At 37.8% G+C, this 19,484-nt stretch overlaps 2 protein-coding genes across 4 annotated transcripts in view; one reads left to right on the forward strand and one right to left on the reverse strand.

Annotated features, from left to right (window-relative positions):
• ARHGAP22 (Rho GTPase activating protein 22) overlaps positions 1-2,394 on the forward strand; it is a 121,598-nt gene extending 119,204 nt beyond the window's left edge. The window contains exon 10 of the mRNA XM_053983702.1: positions 1,510-2,394. Within this exon, the coding sequence (XP_053839677.1) occupies positions 1,510-1,738 (229 nt within the window). The 3' untranslated portion in view covers positions 1,739-2,394. The remainder of the gene's footprint in view (positions 1-1,509) is intronic.
• Positions 2,395-5,870: 3,476 nt separating this feature from the next.
• The window catches only part of MAPK8 (mitogen-activated protein kinase 8), a 39,046-nt gene continuing 25,432 nt past the window's right edge, over positions 5,871-19,484 (reverse strand). The window contains exons 7-12 of one of the 3 annotated variants that reach the window (XM_053983537.1): positions 15,957-16,028; positions 13,937-14,119; positions 13,028-13,152; positions 11,997-12,060; positions 11,207-11,284; positions 5,871-10,777 (exon numbers count right to left, since the gene is read on the reverse strand). In XM_053983537.1, the coding sequence (XP_053839512.1) occupies positions 10,632-10,777; positions 11,207-11,284; positions 11,997-12,060; positions 13,028-13,152; positions 13,937-14,119; positions 15,957-16,028 (668 nt within the window). In that variant the 3' untranslated portion in view covers positions 5,871-10,631. Of the gene's footprint in view, positions 10,783-11,206; positions 11,285-11,996; positions 12,061-13,027; positions 13,153-13,936; positions 14,120-15,956; positions 16,029-16,368; positions 16,441-19,484 lie in introns of all 3 variants that reach the window. The other 2 variants (XM_053983536.1, XM_053983538.1) reach the window with 2 other exon arrangements.

Genomic DNA, 19,484 nt, shown 5'->3' on the forward strand with positions numbered 1-19,484 from the left:
CATCCACTCTGTTCCCGAGCATTTCTCCCTCAAGGTTAATATAATTACCAGACATTCTCTGTTGAGTTTCAGTAATTCATGTTTACCACCTGGCACTCTTAGGAAAGTTTAAGTATTTGGAGAGGACTGTTATGAATGTGGAAATGCTTTAAGTCCTGTGACCCTGTGTAATTCAGTCCTGAATTAGCAGTTCAGGCTGCTGTAGTTGACCCCTAAGCTTAGTGGTAGAAAATGTAATTGGCAGCTCAGAGCTGTTACATGTGTGTGGGGAAGCATCCCAGCTTCACAAGTGTCATATTCCAGCTGACACTGGCTGGAGATAAAGGTCTGCCTTTCATCCACAGGGGCTGCTTTTTGCTGGACTTGGTGCAGATCAGGGCACCTGTGACTTTGATTCATTGTGAAAACTGTGACAATAATCAAACTGCCATCTTTAGCTGTATGTAAAGGATCAGAAAGGAAGTTTAAGGTGATGTATTGCCCCTTGGTCATGAAGTGGAATTCAGACCCTTCTGGGACTGCCAAGGCCCTATTTTTTAAATTTTTGTTTTGTTATGAGGCAGTAGCATGGCCTTCTTGATAGTCAGTTACCCTGACTAAAAATAACCCATTCACAGTTCCACTGGGATGCCACACCCTAGCTTCAAAGATGAGTATTGGACTGATCAAGAAGAGGTAGGGGTGGTTTTGTGTTGGAAATTATTTTTAAAGGTTGTATTTCTTTTATTTAAAGGAGGGGCATCTTTCATTGTAAAAGTCTAATTTTTAAATTCATATTCTAGTAATCAGTAATTCCTATCTGAAAATATTCCTTCCTCAGTATTAATACCACTACTTGGTCTTGTGATTGGGAAACACAAAGGGGAGAACAGCAAGTGCTGTGCCTTCTGTGCTTCTTTGAAATCACAGAACCATGAACTTGTTCTTTGACCTCCTGAGTGAAAAGCTCTGAATTTTGCTACAGAGCTTTGTGCCCAGATACATTTAAGAACTGTTCTTCTAATTCTTCCTCATATGAAAGACTGGGTTTCATAAAATCTCACACCCCACCCCAATGTCAGTGATAAACCTTACAGAAAATACCATCAAAATGGATGGTGAAGGACTGTGACCTCATTCCTGTCTGATCCCTAAGGATGTTCCTCTGTATTGGATATCCATATAGGGAAACACAGTATCAGGATGAAAACAAGTTAAAAGATTCTTTTGGAAATTATATACTTGAACTCTGCCTAAGTGAGGAGTTAATGAATCTACTTAGCCAAGCAGTCTGGTGCTGGAAAGTAAGGATTGTTTTCTAAGACTTCAGCATTTTTCTTAAGATGAAAATAAAGGAAGCTCTGCCCTAAATTCAACAGTAATGAAATGGCATTTAGTTCTCTCCTTTAAAACTTCCTCTTAGAATATGTTAAATTTAAGTTGTTCCTCTTTGAGTTTTTATAGTTATCAGCTGTACTTATCCAGCCACTTTAAAAAGACTTTTTCTTTTTCCTCTCTGTTCATTTTAAGAATTGAAGAAACAAGTGCAGACCTGAGGAACCAAGTAGTTAGGTTAGAAGAAGAACTGGACCAAGAACGAAAGAAATACACGATGCTGGAGATAAAGCTGAGGAATTCTGAACGCGCTCGTGAAGATGCTGAGAAGAGAAATTACCTCCTGCAGAAGGAAATGGAAGAGTTTTTCTCAACATTAGGATGTTTGACTGTTGGGAGTCAAAGTGCTAAAGTCTCCAAGTAGAACAAGTATAGAAAATCCTGATCCTGACAAAATAAGTGAAAATGCATATTTTGTTCTGGTATACTCATGTATCATGAGTAATTCTATAGTGATTGTGCTCTCAGTGACACTTGCCCTGTTGTCTTTACATGTGCTATAGTATTTGGGCCAGCTAGGAAAGACTGCTGACCATAAAGCTTGGAAATTTAGTGTCAGATTGCCAAGAAAGAGTGGGGCCCCTCTGTATCCACAGAACAAGATACTCTTCTCCAGAGTGTCCTGCTGCCATCTTTGGACTCAGCTGCATCATCCTTTTGCTGGCTCAAGGACAGTGGAAGGTCCTGCAGGGTGGGTGGATGGCCAGAACCAACAGACAAGCTTAGCCTGGAGCTGAGGGATTCCCACACTTGTGCTTGGGAAGGTGGCAGTCCCAGCCTGTCACCACAGCCAGGACATTTGCCAGATGGATTTGATGAGGTGGTTTTTGCTCCACTCCCTCCATAAAGTTTCTCATTCCTAGAGTGGTATTATTTTATGATGATATTGTGAAAACAAGGTCTGCAAACATGCTGAAGATATCAAAATCCTGACAATTCACTAAAATTGTCCCTTAACCACCCAATGGTTTCAGTGTTTCAGAAAAATGCAACTTTAAATTAAACTGTGATTAATAATCAGATTGGCTACACTAACTCTGTGGAACTTTAAATATGCACATTTTGCCTTAGGTATCTGAAGGTTTTCTGAGCCAAAAATTGCAGTATTAGCTGCAAGAAAAAAAATCTCCTGAGTCGATATAAGTATTAAGTCAGAAGATGGAAGATTCTTAACATCAAAACACATCCAAACATTAATAGCAAAACTTATGGTAAGAGGAATTAGTGCAATTGGGGTGGGGGTTGTCAGGGTGGTAAAGGGGGGAGGGTGGGGATCTATCTTTAACCCTTCCTGGACAATGTACACTTACCTCCCTTGTAACATTTCTCATGACACCAGCTGATATTTTTGTTGTTAGTTCTTACAGGGAGATGAGGGGACAGGAAGAATACTGCAAACAACCCATCATCCCAAGTTCCTTACTTCTGCTAAGGAGAAATCATTAGAATGAAACTGTAAGTTCTGGTAATTTGCTGCCAGGGCTGACTTCCCTTCCAAGTGTTTCAAGAAGTTCTGCATAGCATTTGTAATACTCTGAGCCATGCAGAGCCTGCACACAGAAAATTGTTTCACCAGATTCAGCTTGGATTTCATCTGCGAGCCCAGCACCTTCCACTCTGTCTTGGCACTCTATCTTTGACATCCTTTCTCTAAGGAGAAAGAACTTTAACAAAAAGTGCCACAAGAACATGAGCTGGCTAAAGGGAAAGTATAGACTGCAACAAAGAAGATTGCTTTATTTTAAGTATTTTGAAAAAGTGCCCTGAATCTCATTTCTTACTAGAGAAGACTATGACTCACTGTCTGGAAATAACCTTAGAATGGGTTTTTTACACATCAGGAGATAGTCAATACTGAAAGATATACTTTCTCCTCATCATCTCACAGATATCCAGGTATTTCAATATTTAAAACATCTAGGTATTAACTTGTTTCTACTGCACTGTAATACTTCTCCTTCCTGTAGAAATGTAAAAAATGTAAACCATTTAAAGTCAGCGAAAACCAGAATTTTAACCTAATCTTTCCTGGATAAGAAACATCAAGCAAGGTGATACAGTAACTCATGCGGATCAGTTCATTCCGTTATTTCAAAACCTTTTTCCTACTTCCCAGGCTCTCCAGCTGCCCTGGATTCCTTACTGCCCTGGCATGAGGCAGGTACCTGCATGTTACACAGCAGCTGCCTGCCACCTGCAGGCGTGAGCATCATCCCCATCTTTTTTTCCCACCTCTGCCTTGAATTAATTATCAATGGTCACAAGTGTTCCTTTAAGGAATAAGATGGCCATTTAAAACAGCAGCATCAGATGCACAATGTGAGAGAGAAGCAGTAACAGTGACTGAGCTGGAAGAGCAAGCAGTGTGGCAGGTAGCTGGAGGTATGAGGTCAGTCATCACAAAATAAACCTTAATATTGGAGGGTGGTCTAATGGTTGTAAGTAGAACACCAGGACTGATAGAGAGCAACATTCAATCCAAGTACTAGTAGCAGGCAGGGTGTTTTAATACCTTCTTTTATTTCTAATCAAAACATAGAAGTCTTTCACTGTATCTATCCTGACAGCCCATGCCTCCCTTACACTAGTTATATTGCATTATCTCCTGTATGTATTGAGTGCAGACTGCTCCCTTTAGTTCACACTACAAACTCAAGAGAGTTAACCAGCCTCCTGTTCACTGCTTGTCTGGTGTATCTGGTGTTTAGTCTCCCAGTCAGCAGGGCTCAGTTCTTAGGTATTTAACCTTAGGTAACTGTTAACAAACCCACCTGTCTCAAACTTGCAGATCCAGGATAGGATTATGAGATCTGTAACACTACATAATGTGGTATCCAAGATAAAATTAGGTTTTTTAATATACAAAGAAACTCTATCCACTCAAAATGAGGAGTGAAACAAACCAGTTCCAGATTGGCTGTTGTGCTCCACCATCTATGGCTCTTGTTAATGAGGAATAAATTTCAGCTGCTTTTAAAGATGAGCCACTGCAGTAAATAAACCTGGCAAGAAGCTGCAAATAACCCAGTTCACACTAAAATGCACCACAGTGGGATGTTAACCTCAAATGCAGTAACAGGACCATAATGTTAAATTCCTGATATGGGCAATTATACAAGAAATGAGATCCACTTGTACACAGCTTCAAAGAACACAATGCCTTTAGGTAAGGAAGATGAAACACCCTTTCCTAGCTTTAACTCTTGTTTCCATATTCTTCCCCACCAATGCATTTCCCCACAGCAAGCACTGGAGACTACTCCTTATTTTGCAGACCTTTCACTTGTTACAGTCCCTGATTTAAATGTCAGCTTTCTTAGTAAGTGTTTACAAGATACAGGTTTGGTTATTATTAATTAAACGTGACAGAAGGTTCCTGGAATAGATAAATTTTTACCACAGCTTCACCTGTGCCATCATCTCAGCCTGGAATATCCCTTCCAGTACTATGCAGGCGAAAAAAAAAAAACAAAAAAAAAAAAACAAAAAAAAAAACAAACCAGTAAAAACTCTTCAGTGAAAAACAACCACAACAAAAGCATATACTTAAAAAAAAAAAAAAAAAGCAAAACAGCAACACTTAAGAATAAAGAAGAAAACTTCAATAGCTTGTGGCATTTCTAATGCGAAAAGAAAATTTAACAGCTGAATGACTCATCTACATTCACAAGAGTTTCACTGAAGCCAGCAGCATTATGGAGTGTTTCAGTCATGAGCCACCAGACAAATCCTGGGCAGAGCTACGACTCTCTCTGGCCTTGCTCTGTAATAACATTATCACTGGAAACTGGCTGCACTTTATGCTGACTATATGCAAATAAAGAAGAGCATTTCTGAGTCCCACAGTATTCCTAGAAGAGCATCCCACAAATTGGTGGCCCAGATAAACAAACTGCCTCCACTGTGGTCACAGTCCCTTTCACTTGAAACGGGACACAAAGGCACCACAAGCACAGCTCAAGGGCAGCTGCAGTTGTTTAGGAAGCACTGAAACCCTGCAGCAAGTGACACTTGTCCCACTTATGTTGGGACTTACCTGTGGGAGAAGTGCCAGTGCAGTTGGTGGTCCAGGCATCCAAGTCAACTCTCCAGAAGTCAGATCCCTCAGGCTTCTCCAAGATGCAGTGTTGAGAGATTCTCCCTTACACTGGGCAGCTCAAGGCTTACCTCTTTCAGCAGCACAGGCTCTCAGCAGCTGCACTTTTAGGAATTAAGGGGGCTGGAGCTGGAAGCAAGAGTGGATTCCCACTGGTCACAAAGACCATGAACGCTGTTAACAGTCTGTGGCACATCCGAAGTCCATGTGAATGGAGAAATGGAAAAAACATGTCACTGCCCACAAGTGAGCTCACACACAGGACAGGACACTACCATTAAACAACAGATGAATTCTCAGGAAGGACTCTCACTGATAAGATTTCAAGTGCAGCCCTATTATGCAATCCATATGAAACCCATAGCAGCCTGGCAATGAAGAAACATTAAATGCATGGTGGTCAAACTTTTTTTTTTCTTTTTTATTTAAAATATCATTATAACCAACTGACATACTAGATAACAATGTATACATTCCAGTGGTGCACATGTAATGACCTATGGCATGAATGAGTTAAAAAAATCCCACAATGTTCTCAGTAATGCCCACCAACAGCTTATCTGGAAGGAATAAAGGAAAAGCAGGAAAAGGTATCAAATGTGGGGAAGAAAAAAAAAAACTAGTTTTCCCTAGTATTTTTAATGGTGTATCTTCCCCTTCGTATTTCTTGGGACATAATAAAATTAAGAATATACTTCAAGAAGGGCAGAAGGAATGATCACAATAATTGGGGTGGTATTATTTTTTCCAACTTTAGTAATAAAAGTTAAAGAACTCTCAAAAATAGACTAGATATTGGGCCTACAAAAGTAATTCATCTGTATGCAAAGCTTACCAAGAATTATTCCTTTTGTAAAATGTAAAGGATGAGCTGACATTACTAGTAAGCTATTTTTACCCTACAAAACCAGACTACAATAATAAAATCACCAATTTACAGCTAACACAATAATCTAGATGTACATTACTGTACACAGGCTATATATATATTACACATGAACATCTTACGTGAAAGAGATAAGAAACATACTGATATTGTCTCAACATTGGCCAGTAGGTTTGTTTTCCTAAAGGAGGTGTATTTTCTATTCACATTCAGTGTAGTTCCAATAGCAAGGGTTAGCTTTGCTTACTTAAGAAACGTAGAAAGTTTGTGTGAGGTAGTTCAAGAAAACCTAGCTTAAATTTTGAACTGCAGAAATAGAAACACAATGTGATCTGATTCGTAACACATTTCTGTAACACAGACATACAAAGAGAAGGGAGTGAGAGAGATCACTTAAAATACTACTTTTATCCAGTGCCCCTAACTAAGAATAAATTAAATTAATTGAAAATTTGGGTAGGCAGTAAAGTCTTATCACACTGCTTCAATAAAAACCTCTTTCTAATTCTGCTGAAAAATACAGACAGGCTCTCCTTCAACTGCTCCAAACCACTGACAGAAAAGTAAAATGTAATTGTATGGACAAGCTGATGCCAAAAGTAAATAAAAACAGATCTAGAAACTGTAATTCACTCCCTTTAGCAACTTGAAAAAGTAAGACCAAGTATAAGCTGAACCTTCTCCCCTTTTGCCCATGATCTTTATCAAGAAACATTTACTGTCATACACTTCGGATTTTTGGCTGGGTAGGACCATCCTGCTGTAGGAGGTTTTTGACATTTTCCTTCATGCACTGCTGAGCTGAATGCTCCATCCATCCCAGAGCCCTGGCCCAGGTGCTCAGTGCTGCCCCAAGCCTAGGCAGCAGAGCCCTACTGGCACAGCTCATGCTGGGGACACAGGACACTCCCACCACACCACTGGTATGGATGCTGTGTTGAGCTGGAATTCCTGCCCAGAAAGATGCTGCTGCATCTCACATAGTAAAAGTTCTTCAAAGCTAAAAGCCCAAGCAAAGTGCCACATCTGCTCAGCTGAGCAAGTTCGACCAGGGAGTTGTGCTTGGGCAGCACAGCTGCTCACACACACTAACACATCAGCTCTGATCCACTGTCCTGCACCAACCAAAAGCTTCCCAGCAAAGCATCCCAGTACACTCCAAGGGTACTAATTCCTCCCCACCCCATCTCTATTTCAAGTTCTTGAACAACCTACTTCTACAGAAGGAGAGAGCTGCTTTACTCTCGCTGCATGACACAGCTTTGTCCAGAGAGGGCAGAAATCTTTGAACCTCTCCTGAGGTAAGAGATCAGACAGCTCATGGTAATTCAATCCATATCAATTCCCAGTGGATTGGAATGGCCTTAGAAAGTTGCGTGCACTTTAGTGAAGCCTGCTGTCTTGAGAAGATTCCAAAGCAAAGTTTAAAATAAAACTTAACAATACTTTAAAATTGTACAGTGTATTGGATAGCATATAAACAAACAATAGACAAAGACAGCTGAATTCCAGTTACCCATTTGTTTGCTATCTGTGGTAGTGTACACCTATCCGAAAAAAGTTTATATTTCAACAAATAAAAAGTGAAGACTAGGATGCTGTTGTGATAATTTGATTACTGAATATGATTTTGTCTTTGAAATTTGCCATCACTTTAATTTGCCTAAAATGCAAGCAACTGAAAAAAAAGAAAAAGCAACACTCCCGTGAAGATGGTGCCAAAAGTGAACTCTTGGTTTCCGCAGACAAAGCTCTGACCCTACTGAAACAATCCCTTTAAGCACAGCTTGCTCACACACTGCAACAGGCTGCAGTGGGCAGTTCCACACATTCACTAACCTTGACTTGGAAGAAGAAAAGCTCAATTCTCCTTAGCACTTAGGAGCTCAGGTCAGTTACTATATATTCTGGACACTGAAAAGTGATAGCAAAAAATATTTTTAAGTTTGAAATTATTTCAATCATCACTGCAATCCAGTGGGATCTAAAATAAATTTATATAGGAACTATATTTACCAATTTATTTTTACCAGCACTGAGAGGCATCAGAAGTTACTTTTGTCATTCTTAACTTCATTACACTGTGCTGACCACACTATCACTTGACCCTATATAACAATGGAGTACTGTTGTTCGACCAAAAATTTTGGCTAAATTCACAGCTTAAACTTTGATAAAAAAATTACAAAATAGACTGTTCCATTGGTCTCTGTTCAACATTTTCTACATTCCAGTGCTAGATGAATCCAAACTTGTCCTGCCTGTTCTGAGGTAATATACAATTTGGCAGGATCCTGCAAAAATAATTGCCTTAACAAATGTGGCTTAGGAAGGCAATATTGAAATATTAGATATAAGCGAGGAAAGCAAAATTACACGCACACAGCACTTACCAGCAGTCTAGCCAGGCCAGGAAAACAACTGTGCAATTTATCAATTTTGTTACCTTTGAGATGTTACCATTCCTTGCAACCCTGCACGTTTTTTAAAAAGACATGCTGGACATTGACATTACTATCACTTCTGTTTTTCTGAAACTTACTGCAAAGACAAATTTTCTTCTTTCAGTTAAAACTTCAAAAAGATGCTTTTTTAACCCAACAAGCAGAAGGAACCACACTGAAGACCACCAGTCACTCCTGGATGACTGCTGCAGGCAGTTACATTATTTGCTTATGCTCAGTGCCTGGCAAGACTTCTGTATCTTTTACGCCCATTTTTGTGAGCTTCACTAATTTGAATCCCTCTTCACATTCTAATTCACTACACAAAATATGCATCTACACAAGGCAATCAATTATACAGCCTAGCTTCACTAAAAATCTGCATTTTCCAAAGAAATAAATTCTGAATGATTGTTTAACTCATACATAAACTTAAGTCAGTTATACATAAATCATTCTGTAAATATAAAATGTAAACAGTTAAAATACTTCTGTGAGGAGCAGCACCATCTTAACATGACTATTTATTAACTGTTCTATATATCTCAATATATCATTTGTTTAAAAAGTGTATTGAAACCTGGAGCTTCGTTGATGAAAACTACTGAATATTTATGACTTAAAATGAACCACTGCTAAGATTTCTGCTACACTGATCTCATGGTGAAATGAAAGATAAATATTAATTTATACAGCACTACTTCTCCCCCCTTTGGATGGCATATATTGCTCAATTAATGCATTAGCTACAGAAATCCTGAGGTTCTCCTACCACTTCATGGTTTTTAGCAGTCAGTTACTTCTGGTGGAGAAAGAGTAGCTGAAGTTTTGCCCCCACTGCATTCATGTCATTCCCTCTTTGACCCAAAAAAAGCACTTGCCTTAGTACACAAAACTAGTAAGAACCAGAACTCCCAAGAATCACATCTCACATGAAAGTACAGCTACAGCATATTCGTTTTCCCTCTTGTCAGTCTAAACATCCTGGATACACTTCATTTTGTGTGTACAAAAACAGGCTACGAGCTAGAAGTAAACAGTTTATTGGCATTGCAATGTATTATTCATGAAGTATCCTCATGTTTTATGGTGATCACAAGATTTGGCATGCCACAACTCTGCAGAAAACATCACATTACTCTGCTAGGCTGGATATTTCTGCAGCTTTGAAGATATGCTTTGCTTTCTCTTAAGTTCATAAACCCATTCAGATAATGTTACTTTGCAAAGGTTTTTTTCTGTTTCTCTAAAAAAAACCCTCACTAATTGTTGTTTTTGCTGAAGTATTATAGGCAAGTGGCCAAAATAAAAGAGGATTTTTGTTCACTACCCAGCACCACAGTAGTATGCCTGAAACTACAGCTGGCTGCACTGAATTCTATTCTGTCCCCCTCCACCTGGACACAGATGTATGACCAAGCATAAAACTTTGAAGGATATCATGAACAAAACATCTGGAATAAATTCTAATTAAAAAATTGAAAACCTATAAAATCTTAAATAATTCATCATATGGTAATGTCCACAACATTAATATGTGCTTTGATAAAACAAATCTTACAAATTCAGTAAAAAAAGATCAGCAGCATAATAGTAAAGCAAATATGCAGATTTTTAAAACCACAATAAAAATTACTAGGTTTAATATTTTACAGTTAATTACAGCAAAAAAGTGGCTGCTTATAACACAACTTACAGTTTGAAATTACAGCACTTTATGATGAATTCCATGATTATTTTTGAAAAAACACTCAAAAATACCACCAAATTTTAAAAGTGCCCTATTAATGACTAAAAGGACCCCCCTCCCACCCCCCAAAAGACCAAGTAGTCATCTACAGCAACCCAGAGGTCCAGCTGAGGTTTCTAGACTGCTGTCTGTATCAGAGGCCAATGTTGGATCTGTTGACATTGAAGACACATCGTTGACAGATGATGATGAAGATGGGTGTTGAGAGCCATTGATCATTGCTGCACCTGTGCTATGAGAAACAAAACAGCAAATCAGTTGCAGATACAGTTGCACAGTTCAGTACTTGCATTAGTCTGTCTCTTCCTAATGGCTGTTACTCTTCCCTGTTTTGGCAAATTTGAAGAGATGTGTCTCAATCCACTGTGTAAAATAAATGAAGCCCAAAGTCTTTTATGTGGGGCTTAACAGATGGTGTGTCAGGAACTGAAATGAATGAAATATCAATTACACAGGGACAATAATACGGGGATTGAACACATCAATAAAAAATGTCATCCCTGAATATTCCAAATACACAATGTCTCAATTCAAGAGGTTAGGTCATTTAAGAGCCATATTTTGAGTTAGGTTACTTTTGTATGTCTTGATGAGCTTTACTCCCTCCTGACCTAAAACTCAGTGGGGCCTTGCACTGTGCTTTTATTGTAACCAACCTAAAGGGGCTGGTTGGCCACGTATAACCCCGTTCTTGGTTCTCTCCTCCAGGTCCATGACTTCCTTGTATATCAACTCTGAAAATGCAGAGAAGGGAAGGCAAACAATTAATTTGCAACCCAAAGACTAGATCAATAATACATGTCCCATTAAAATGTCCACTTAAATTTCATAGGTCTATTATTGTTCAGAATTAGTTTTGAACAACAGATTATAGGCTACACAACAACTGGCAAGTGATACAAAAAAAGTACATTCTTTTCTGTTGGAGCTACAGTGGCCTGGCACTCCTGAGAACACACTGGCATTGTTCTAGGGCTCTTTTATTCAGGCTGCTTGGAGACCTGAGGCTAAGCTGAGTCTTAAGGGCCACTCAGTTTTTATCAGTGGCTTCTTTGGAAAGGGAAACTCAATCAGCAATCTTCAAAGGAAGAGCTAGGAACACTTGAAGACTTGTCCTTCTAATTCAGCATTACATTGCTCAAGCTCCTGCATCTTTTTCAATTGTAGCAGTTTGTCCAGAAGAGTGACCCTCCCTACAAATGCTGTCCTATGGATTGCAAAAGGTGACAACATGAGCAGGTCTTTAGGTCATTTCACAGGTTCATCTCCTTTGCAGGAAAAGTTTGTGTCCCAACAACTGAGAGGCTGTGAAGCACTGGTCTGTTCCCCTGACATCCAAGCAGATGAAGTAAATACTATTAGGTTGCTCAGAAGAACCTTAATAACAATAATCACTGGGGCCCAGCATACTCCCAAAAAGACTTATACTTTAAATGCCTTTCTTACCTTTCCACTCTTCTATCGTGTGCTCCCTCTCATCTAACTGCTTATCTGGTATCTTTGGTGGAGGCTGAAAAACAAAACTAACTCATCATAGAGCAATCAAAAGGGATACAGAATCAGTATAAACTAAATATAAAATAAGCCATTCAGAACATGAACCTGATTTTAAAATAACATTTACATAATTATATATCTGTTCATACTTGGACTTAGCCTGTTTTTTAGATGCTACCACAGTCTTTACAGTTCTTCTGATTAACAAATTTGCTTACATTACTGTAATAATTAACAGAGAAACTGATCAGTGTGGTAGAAGAGCTCCTAAGTGCAGCAGTCTCCAGCACAAGCAGCTCTTTTTAGCTACTTACTGTTAATTACTAAATTTTCTCTCTAGCTATTAGAGAGCAGCAGAATTATAATTGCTCTCTTTACATCAAGTAGCTTTTTCTATTCTTAGTGGCCATCACCAAACTTTTCTTTTTAAGAAAATAACACTTTTCTCATAAGCTGAAATTATCCTGAAACTAATTTCTCAAGGAAAAAATTTATATTAATTCCTTTGTTCATTAGTTTTAATAACTGAAAGGTCAAGATCTTGTATTCAGATTTTGCTGAAATAATTATTTCTAATTGAAGAATAGTATCAATTCCTGAAACTAATGAAAGCATTTTGCTTCCCCAAGAATAAATACCTCAGAACCCCATCAAGGGCAATCAAATCACACTGAAACAACTGAAGCTTGATACATTAGAACCCTACAGAAAAGATTTCAGATGCATGACTACATGTTCAGGAGATGATAGGCAATTATACACCAACACAGAGATACAAGAACACATAGACAGGTACCTCAGCCCATTCCTGATGCTATTTCTAATAAGCACATCTATCAACGTCAATAAAAACAATTATGGCTCAGTTAAGCTTCTAATGACATGTGCAACAATCTTTTGTCAAGCAGCTGTACCAAGCACCACAGTAAGATGGCTTTATACAGCAGATTCCTAAGCAGAGACCTAAAACAAGAACTTACAGCTTCTGCTTCTGATGGATCATACCAAACGTTGATGTATGGGTGCTGCAGGGCTTCATCCACAGAGATTCTTTTAGAAGCATCTATAACCAACATTTTTGATAACAAATCTCTTGCTTGACTTGCTGCAAAAATAGAATTTTCTGTTTCAATTACTGCCATATATAGAACACATAACACAGTGTTTCAAACTTTTAAAGAGAAGGGTCAGAGTAATCCAGCTCTAATTAAATGTCTATGCAACCCTCACATAATATGAGGTTTAGGAGAGCAGTCCATTTGACGGCAAAAAAACCTGAAGAGGATGTCACAGGTGGGAAAGGTGTCAAACATATTTCACTATCCATTTTCATCATACAGTGTCCCTTGTTGTGACATCCTTCTGTGAAACAGCTCAGGTGGCAGTGCAGCCTGGTCTTGAATAGCAGCAGGCAAGCACCTACTGCCCCTTTCTGTCACATGCTTTTCAGTCACAGAGAACACCGTGAGGGACTCCACTGAATAAGTGGCCTTTAGAACCAGTAAGTCACTGAAGTAACTACAGGATATCTATGTATTATGAACATAAATTCCTTATTCTCATCCCTAGAGAACAAAGATCTGCTCTGCCTACACAACTTCTATTCCAAACTCCCCCTACTTTTCCCTAAACTGTGTTGGCATCTGTCATTGAGAAGAATATAGATATTTGCATGTTTTTATAAAGACAGCTCCAAGAATAGGAGCTGTCTCATGAAGATATGAAAGTGAAGGCAAACACATGTCAGCACATTCATCCACTCTCATGATATAAATATTTAGAACCTTAGCAGGATGATTCTATAGTGAACAATACCAAGCTACATTTCTGTTCAAAAATCACAGTTTTAAAACTTTTAAAACATACAACACACAGAAGACAAACCTTACCTTTAAGTTTATTGTGTTCGGAGTCAGCTGGGAAAAGGACATCTGGGAAGAGTTTTTCAAAACTATATCCAGCATATTTAGGTCTGTTCTCCACGTAAGTTCGGACTGTAGGCTGTAATTTCTTCATGAATTCAGGGCATGGTGTTCCTAGCTGCTCTATAACTTTATTCCATTGATCAATATCTAAGGTTATGTAGCTAAGAAAAACACTGTGTCTGGTTTTCAGCTAGAAAGTTATGTTAAAAGCACATGAAAGAAGCAACAGAGAAAACACAGGAAATAATAATAATAAAGTATCAAGTTCATCATCATGACTTAGGACTACTTTCTTACATGATGAAACAAAGCAAGACTATGATAGTGTAGTCAAGGCAACGTGTATTTCGCTCAAAATCATTACTGGCTAGAAAAGGATATAATTCTGAGAAACAGAATGTTAGAAGACTCACAAAATATTTAAATACAACAAATTTAACTTAAGTCCTTGGGTCTGGGTCCTAGAGAACTCACTCCCTGATCTGAACACACACTGGCAGCAGTCAAGCTATTACACATCACCAATCACTTCTGAGAATGACCCCAAGTGGGTGCTTTGTCCTTCATTCTCTTCTTGGTACCTCAGCCCAGTCCTGGGCAACCTCTCACCAAGGACGTGCAACGCTCAGCACCAGTGGGCACACAAAGGACCAAGGCTTGGCCCACACAGGTCAGTGACAATGTTGTCAGGGACTTGAATGAAGTTTAAGAGTTTCAAGGATGCATAAGGAACATCTTAACTGAGAAGATTACACACTGTAAAGGAGACACTGACCATTTCAGGGCAGAAGAATTTAATACATTTTACTGAAACAAAAAAAGTAAAGTTTGGTTCAGGAATTCCTAGTTGCAGATGATTTAATACTGGGGGAGAGCTCAGATAAAATTTTATACACACTAATTCACATTCTCCCCAACTTTTTCTCGTTGGCTGCCATCAAAACTAGATACCAAGCTACCTAAATCAACAGTGGGTTGAAGCAGATCCTCTCTTATATTCTTAAAACTTAACAGCAGATCTCTATATTGAGATTCTCAAGCTCTGCTGAGCTTTAGTACAGGCCTTGACAAAAGGAACTATTTATGTTGTATGGCACCAAGTCTAAACTGAAAAGCCATGCCAGCAAACCAGATGCATAAAGCAAAGCATGGTGCAGCTCATGCAATGACAGAGCTGTGTGAAAGTAAGAATGCTCTGGATTTCCTTACCAAAATCTCCACCCCATTTTCACCCCTAAATGGTACTATATCTATTTTTAAACAGTAAGCTGTACCAAAAGCAGGAAACATTTCTGATACCATCTTAAAAAAAAAGGTCTGTAAGTAATAGTAAAACAAATAGGATATCAAAGTCCAATTATTTTCACAAGGATCTAGAGGTTTTAGTTCTGTTTGTTTGGAGCAGACTCTTTGTCTGAAATACTGTTCACAGGACAACCCATACAGACACCACCAAACCATTCACAGAACAGAAAGAGAGAAATACCAGGTATTTCTGAAAGCTCCTTGCAGCATCATTTCTGCATACAAAAAATAAATTTCCAGAGTGTAACTAATGAAGATGGTTGGAATTTTGGTAAACATTCTCTATAAAATGCAAAGAATAGTAACTACTAACATGCTCAGGTACTAAACAAGTTTAGTAAATTACTACATAAAAATGAATTCTGAAGTAAAACTCAATGCATATGAATCAAGAAAACACCATGTAAACATAAAGAAGTCTGTCTTAAGTGTGACAACATTCATAAGTAATGGATAGGGACTATATTACACTGGAAAAAGAAAAGAAGAGGGGAAAAAAGGAAAAAGAAAATAATAAGCCTATTTTCCCAAGTGGTATATAAGGAACTTGCAAACTGATATTTGAAAAGGCAGTTTAAAACCAGTATTTTAAAAATTAGAACCACCTTAATCTGGAATTATATCACTGCAGTATCTTTTGACCTTTTACAACTACATCCCAGGCCAAGAGTAAGGATACGATCTGTACCAGGAAATAAAACACCACCTTTGATCATTTCGCCCATGATGCACCCAACTGACCAAATGTCAACTGAAAACAAAATGCAATGATATTAACATAAAAGATACTTATTAAAATAAAATAAATAAAAATATCTAGACACACACATACACATGAAGTGACTATAAAAAGCATGTGCAATGAAAATGAGTGAAGGTGAATGTATGCTAACTACAGGACCAGCAGAGACTATGTCCTACTGCTAGGTGCAGCCTGAATATAAATGATTTTTTTTTAAGTGTATCACAAGAAAAATCCATGTTCATTTAATAAAAAAAAATTGTACAATATGCATCTTCATGACACAACAGCAATAAGAAGGTTAATCACTTCCTAACTAATTCAACCTGCTGCAGCAGCACAAGGATACAGTCCCTTCCTGGAAAGAGGATTTTGTGGCAAACCATTTCGCCCATAATGCACCCCACAGACCATAAATCCACTATGTTTGTAGCACAAAAAGAAGGAAAAGCAAAGCAAACGGTCATTTAAAATTAAAAGAAGCATAACATGACTGCATCCTATAAACTGCAGAGACAGCACAGGAAGAAGAGCAAGTCTTTGTATTAACCAATGACAACAGTTTAACATACACCATGTGTAAGGATTAGCTTTTAACTGTCTCAAATACAAGGCAGAAAAACATCCTTTTGTTTAATATAGTGCTAAAGCAAGAGCTTGAGCAGAGAGAGAGAGACACAAATCAAGGAGAGTAAAGCACTTTCTCCAAGGCTGGAGGCTTCAAAGCTACCTCAGCCAAGGGAATAGATTCAAGCACCACAGACAGATTGATTCCTTGAAAGTAATTCCACTGTAGTTGTAGGAATAATTCTAAAAGTAACCACGTAAACTGACCTGTAAAAATATTGCCTATTGAAACAGTTCATGTTTAAGAGAATTACACAGGAATTACAATTTGACATCAAGTATTTCCTACAAGTCAGATTACCATGCATCTCTCTCTCGCTTTAAATAAAAAGCAAACAGAATCAGTAGAAGATCACTTAGAATTTTAGAGGATCAGTTAATGACAATGTTAGTATGCTCCTAGATTTTCAGTTCAAATAATTTGTTTTAAAATATGTCCCCAGTTACACTGAAATAACATTTTATATAAAAGAAAAACTTAAAAGCAATTTTTTAAAAATTAAATACGCATTTTCTATAGTACCTTAAAATAAATCACTCAGAAGACATAAAGATGCACAAGTTTACTTTGGTAAATTGGTAAGCCAATTTCTTTTGCAGTTACTTTCAGAAGTATTGTTAATTCCATATGCAAAAGTTTTCTTGAAGTCATAACAATGAAATTTTATTATTATAAATACTTTTATGTCAAATATGACACTGGAATTTCAATTAAGCAGATAAGAGGGGGATTTAAGTGACAACAATCACATAGTAAGAATTTTATGTAAATGTTCTGAAGGAGCTCAACAATGCCAAGCAAACAATATTGCTTCTTATTTTTCAATATTCCTTCTCCTTTATTTATTCAAGTTCCTCTAAAATAGTATCTAGATAATATGATAGGAGATCATAGTTGTGCATATTAATAGGTCAAAGTTAAGGGCCTTGCTCATTTAAAAAAATATTGTCAACACCTTAGTTTAGTGCTCTTTTTCCTTTAATTTTTTTTTCAAATACATATTTTTTTTCAAGTACATATTATTTGGCTTACAGACCCAAAGAAGCCAAGTTTAGCATTTGACTTTTAAAATAAAATTCTGAATGTTGGCTTTTTGATCTGCAAACAACCTCCTGCCATCACAACCCAAAATATACCCAAATCTCTTGTACTTAGCTTGTGTCCAACATGATAAAGTTAGCATTCTTCTGGTATCCCTACAAAACCAAACTTGAGATGTTTTGTGGTGTTTTGATTTGCTGCTTTCATTAAATCAAACAAAGACCTACCTAATTACAGGTCTCTAACTTTTGTAGCAAGCTGAACCAATGCTAGTGTGAATACTTTTACAGAAGACTAAAATCTCATTACAGATTTGAAAAATACTTTTAAAAAAATCTACTGCTCTCATAAGGAGTCCATTTTATTCTTAAGCCTGTGAAGTGAACTTACTGATTTTTTATAACTCTAGGAGAAAAAATACCATGTGAAAATGAAGTTTAAACCAAATCTACCTAGTAGGAAATGTTAAAGTTGTTTCATAGTGTTTAAGGCTTTCCTTGTTTTTCAGTGTTGCCTTCCTGATAATCATGGACATAACAGTGCATAAATCTGTTAAGGAGCATGTGCACAAACATTTCCGGTGTCCTTTAGTTGGTTTCTTAATGTGACACCCCCAAACATCCTGCAGTAACAAACCCTACATAAAAGTAAATTCCATGTATTTGTTTGGGCTCTGTAGTTTTAAAACAATTGAAGATTTTGTATCTGTGTAGTACAGCACCAAAAACATGTTACCCTGCAGTACATTATCTCAGTCATCAAAATATATATTGCAATGCTCCCACAAGTTCAGTAGAGCACAAACTGCAGGAAACTGCCAGACAACCCTGTAACCATTAGAAAACTGTCAATTTTCAATATTTAACTCCACACTAAATAAGTTCACAGTTAGTTTAACTTTGGGTGTAATGGGCTATAATAAGCATCAATACTAACAGGTGAGGCTCCTGGACAGCCCATGGTTCTTACTGTAAGTGCATCCTTGATACCCATCTCCCTGTCATGGCAGCTCCACAAACTCCTTGGCAGAGCAGACTTAACAGCTCACGTAAACTGCCTTTTAATGAGAGCAGTACATATGGAAATGCAATTGTCTTTGGACTCACTCCATACATTTACATTCTCCACAAGTGCCACTCTCATTTCAGTGACCATGTATTTGGCTTTGGGAAGACACAATAGCTTTTCAAATGGAAGTAAATTATTATTTATGATGCACAACACAACTCACGCTTCCATAAGGAACAGGATTGTCACAATCTTGACAGGATACTCTAGAACACAATCTAACTACAGTAGTGGAAAGAATGTTTCACGCTTTTGCAACCCAAAATTACTATTTAAGACAAAAATTTAAACTGGGTGAGCTGAGTCAGAAAACTTCTGACTTTATCAATTCCTTCTGTAAGGCAGCTGCATGACTCACTACTAGAGCTTTAGGTACTTTTCTTTAATGTCCTTTAAATAGCCAATATAAACTCTTTGGGGAAAAAAAGACAAAATTAAATTTGCAAATCTAGAAAACTTTAGGAATTAAATAACTAACTTGCTGTACTCAGCCTGTGACTCCTAGATTACAGGAAAAACAGTCAACCATGGAGGATATTTGAAGAAATGTAGGTTCTCTCATGCACACTAACAATCTAAAAAAATAAGTATCTCAGTCTTGCAATAAAGATCTACTCTCATTCCTTTGAGCTGGCTTCTTTCATTGCTAGCACCATTCACACACAGCCTGAAGTCACTTGCTGCAATGGTATGCAGTTGCCAGGCAGGTTTGCAGACTCCATTAGGAA

This window comes from Vidua macroura, chromosome 8 (assembly GCF_024509145.1).
Source record: "Vidua macroura isolate BioBank_ID:100142 chromosome 8, ASM2450914v1, whole genome shotgun sequence".
NCBI classification, from domain to species: Eukaryota; Metazoa; Chordata; class Aves; order Passeriformes; family Viduidae; genus Vidua; species Vidua macroura.